Source organism: Octopus bimaculoides, chromosome 27 (assembly GCF_001194135.2).
Source record: "Octopus bimaculoides isolate UCB-OBI-ISO-001 chromosome 27, ASM119413v2, whole genome shotgun sequence".
Taxonomy (NCBI): Eukaryota; Metazoa; Mollusca; class Cephalopoda; order Octopoda; family Octopodidae; genus Octopus; species Octopus bimaculoides.
In genome coordinates, this window is record NC_069007.1 from 18,207,695 (window position 1) to 18,210,814 (window position 3,120).

At 38.2% G+C, this 3,120-nt stretch overlaps 1 protein-coding gene across 3 annotated transcripts in view; it reads left to right on the plus strand.

The window, feature by feature from the left end:
- LOC106870157 (collagen alpha-1(XII) chain) overlaps positions 1-3,114 on the plus strand; it is a 490,284-nt gene extending 487,170 nt beyond the window's left edge. For 2 of the 3 annotated variants that reach the window (XM_052977221.1, XM_052977219.1), the window contains exons 8-10: positions 31-271; positions 1,505-1,588; positions 2,514-3,114. In XM_052977221.1, coding sequence (XP_052833181.1) covers positions 31-271; positions 1,505-1,588; positions 2,514-2,704 — 516 coding nt within the window. In that variant the 3' untranslated portion in view covers positions 2,705-3,114. The remainder of the gene's footprint in view (positions 1-30; positions 272-1,504; positions 1,589-2,513) is intronic. The other variant, XM_052977220.1, reaches the window with a different exon arrangement.
- Positions 3,115-3,120: the final 6 nt, after the last annotated feature.

A 3,120-nucleotide genomic window follows, 5' to 3' on the forward strand; every position in this document is an offset into this window, starting at 1 on the left:
TCATGTATGTTATATCTTTGCTGTTCTGACCAGGTGAGTACCCAGTGTGCCGAAGTCACTGTGTATGGTGCCTTTAACAACAGTTATCCCATTGAAGCTGACCACGACTACAAAACGTCTGCAACGGATAAGAATCCTGGTAAAGTAATAATTGATGCGAGAGAATCACAAACTGATAATTTTACACTGACTGTCTTCTCTAAGAGACAATATGGCCCGAACTCTCCAGCTTGTGACCATCCCTCCTATGCAGTCAGCATCAAACCAAACGGTAAGAAAATGTTTTATTTAGAAAAGGATTCCAAACTTTGTCCCATAAACCCACTTTCTCATCCTATTGCCTCTTCTACTATTACCACAACCACAACATCGTCTTTTCGGAATTAGCTATTTGCATATCATCCCTTCCAAAGTAAATGCGACACATACACCTCTATCCACCTCATTGCACAATCTTATTCTACGTTCTGTATGCTTAGAGGAGTGTATACATACATACATGTGTATATAGAATCTATATACACATATAGACAACAGCAACAACAGCTGTGGCGGCAATTACACCTGCAGCGACTCAAACGGCGGCAATAGAAATACCAATAGCTACAGTATCATCAGCAATGCATCGGGCAGGGGCAGCAACAGGGGCCTTGTTGACGGGCACTGTGACAGGAGCAACAGCATTCCCAGGAACGGGTTTAGCAGTGACAACAGCATCAGCAGAGAAAGCGACAGTTACAACAGCAGCTGTAACACCACCAGCTGTAACACCACCAGCTGTAACACCACCAGCTGTAACACCACCAGCTGTAACACCACCAGCTGTAACACCACCAGCTGTAACACCACCAGTATAAGCACACAGGCACGGAAATATAGCAGTTCTACAGGCGGCTCTTCAAACATCCTCTTACCAACAAAGGTCCTCTTTTGGGATATCATAGAGCTGCAACATCAGAGAGATCCCAGTAACGTATGACATTTAAATGAAGACGTTACGCTATACATACTTAAATGGAGGGTCCTAGAACAACCGGGTCTATGCCTCGACGGGAGCATACGATGTAAGCTTTGCTTTGTCCGAAGGACTAAGAATCCTGAAAAACTCTCATGACTCGGAGACCGTTTTAAACTCTAAAACAGAAATATTTACTCAGTACTCTCATCAGAGGAAATTAGTGTTGGAAACTCCGAATTCCCTATTTCCTAACTATGGAAATGCTACCACCATCAGATGAATTCGACAGGGGTCATGAACGAATATAACTGAATCCGAACTAAAAGGAATAACTCCGCTCTGCCCAATGTTTTGCCAGTTGAGTTTCTTCTTGAATGTTTTGTTCACAAAATTAACTGACCAATCAAGTTTATCTCCATCCAGTTGTTGAGAGGTTATGTGCCTCCGGCTATTTGAGTCTTACAAGTCTAACGTTTTAGAATGTGTCACTTTTCACACTTATGAACTACTGACCAATATCTATCTATCTATCTATCTTTTGTACAGATCCCACACTTGAAGTAGTTTGCCATCGAAAACAAGATGAAAGACATTGTACTCCTGTAGAATCTGAGTCTAAATGTTCTAAATGTAAGTAATACAAACTTTTAATCTCCAAATTTCACCTCTTTTTTGATTGCTTCCTCTTTGTTTGTTTGCCTATTTTTTGTGTGTGTTCTTGCTACACACAATGCATCAATGTTAGAACTCTTCAATTGCCCACATTAAACCCCACTACCTGGCTCTTGTGCGTTTTTACTGGAATCCTTTCTGTTTGTAACATTTAGTTGATGTCTCCAGTCTGCTAAATAACTTGATGTCTCCATACATTAATTCCTGTTGATTCTTCCATTGCATAGTTCCAGTGTTTATACAATGGTGCCAGAGACAGAAGTGGGTCGTTAGTGAAGACTCGCCTAACACTAGAATAAAAAATAAAAAATAGATCAACAAAATTTTCTTTTTAATAAAACCATTTTTTTACTCTGTGACTAATTTCTTAGAGAAAATTACTTACATGCTGACATAACATAGAAATCTTTGTAATTCTTATAGATGTTTACGGATTCTTTGCCATCAAATTTGATTGCAAAGATTTCAAATTTGGTGGCAAAGAATCCGAACTAGATCGAAAACATTTATATTAGCAAATGAAACATGAGTGACGGAGAATAAATGTAAACCCAAAATTTCCACTTTCCTGTTTTATATACACATACATATATACATACATACAAATTCGTAGGAGAGGTCCTCTCAAGGTGAATACTGGCATATTCAGTATTCTAACTTAAAAATCCACATTGAGTTGGATATACCAATACTGCTTCTGTCACTTATATAATTTTATTTACATATATATATATATATATATATATATATATATATATATATATATATATATATATATATATATATATATACATATATATATATATATATCTACACCCATCCATATGCATACACACATTCATACATATATAATAAATGTATTTATATCTTTTATATTTTTCAGTGACCACAATGCATACAATAACAGCAATTGATGTTGCAGTCACAGCGAAAGATGTTGCAGTCAAAGCAACTGATGTTGCAGTCACACCGACTGGTGTTGCAGTCACACCGACTGGTGTTGCAGTTACTAAACAACTTTCCATAAATGCATGGATTTATGCTGGACTCTTACTTGTTTGGCAAATGGCTTGATCAGAAGCAACGACCAGCTATAACTGCTACCAATACCAATGAACTGTTATAGACTCATACAAACACATCTATACATACATATATGTATATATATGCACAGATATACAGTCCACTTCCTCCCTTCACCATCCTCTCTGCTCTCGTGTGACCTGTGGTCAACTTTCTTTTCACTCCAGCCGCTGTGAAGGCAAGACGAACTACTAGCGTTCTACCTCAGATTTGCGTTTGGCCGTACGGCTTTTGAATGTTGTTTTCACTGTCCAATTTTTCCTGTCTTGGTTTGTGTTTGCCACCTTGGAAACCTCTGTGTAGTGGGTTGATCCATTACTCAGGAAGAGACTATTCTAGAGTACGTTCTGTCTTATCTTCGAAACGTCTAGATAGAATAGAGACAGCTGATGAAGGGATATTCCAAG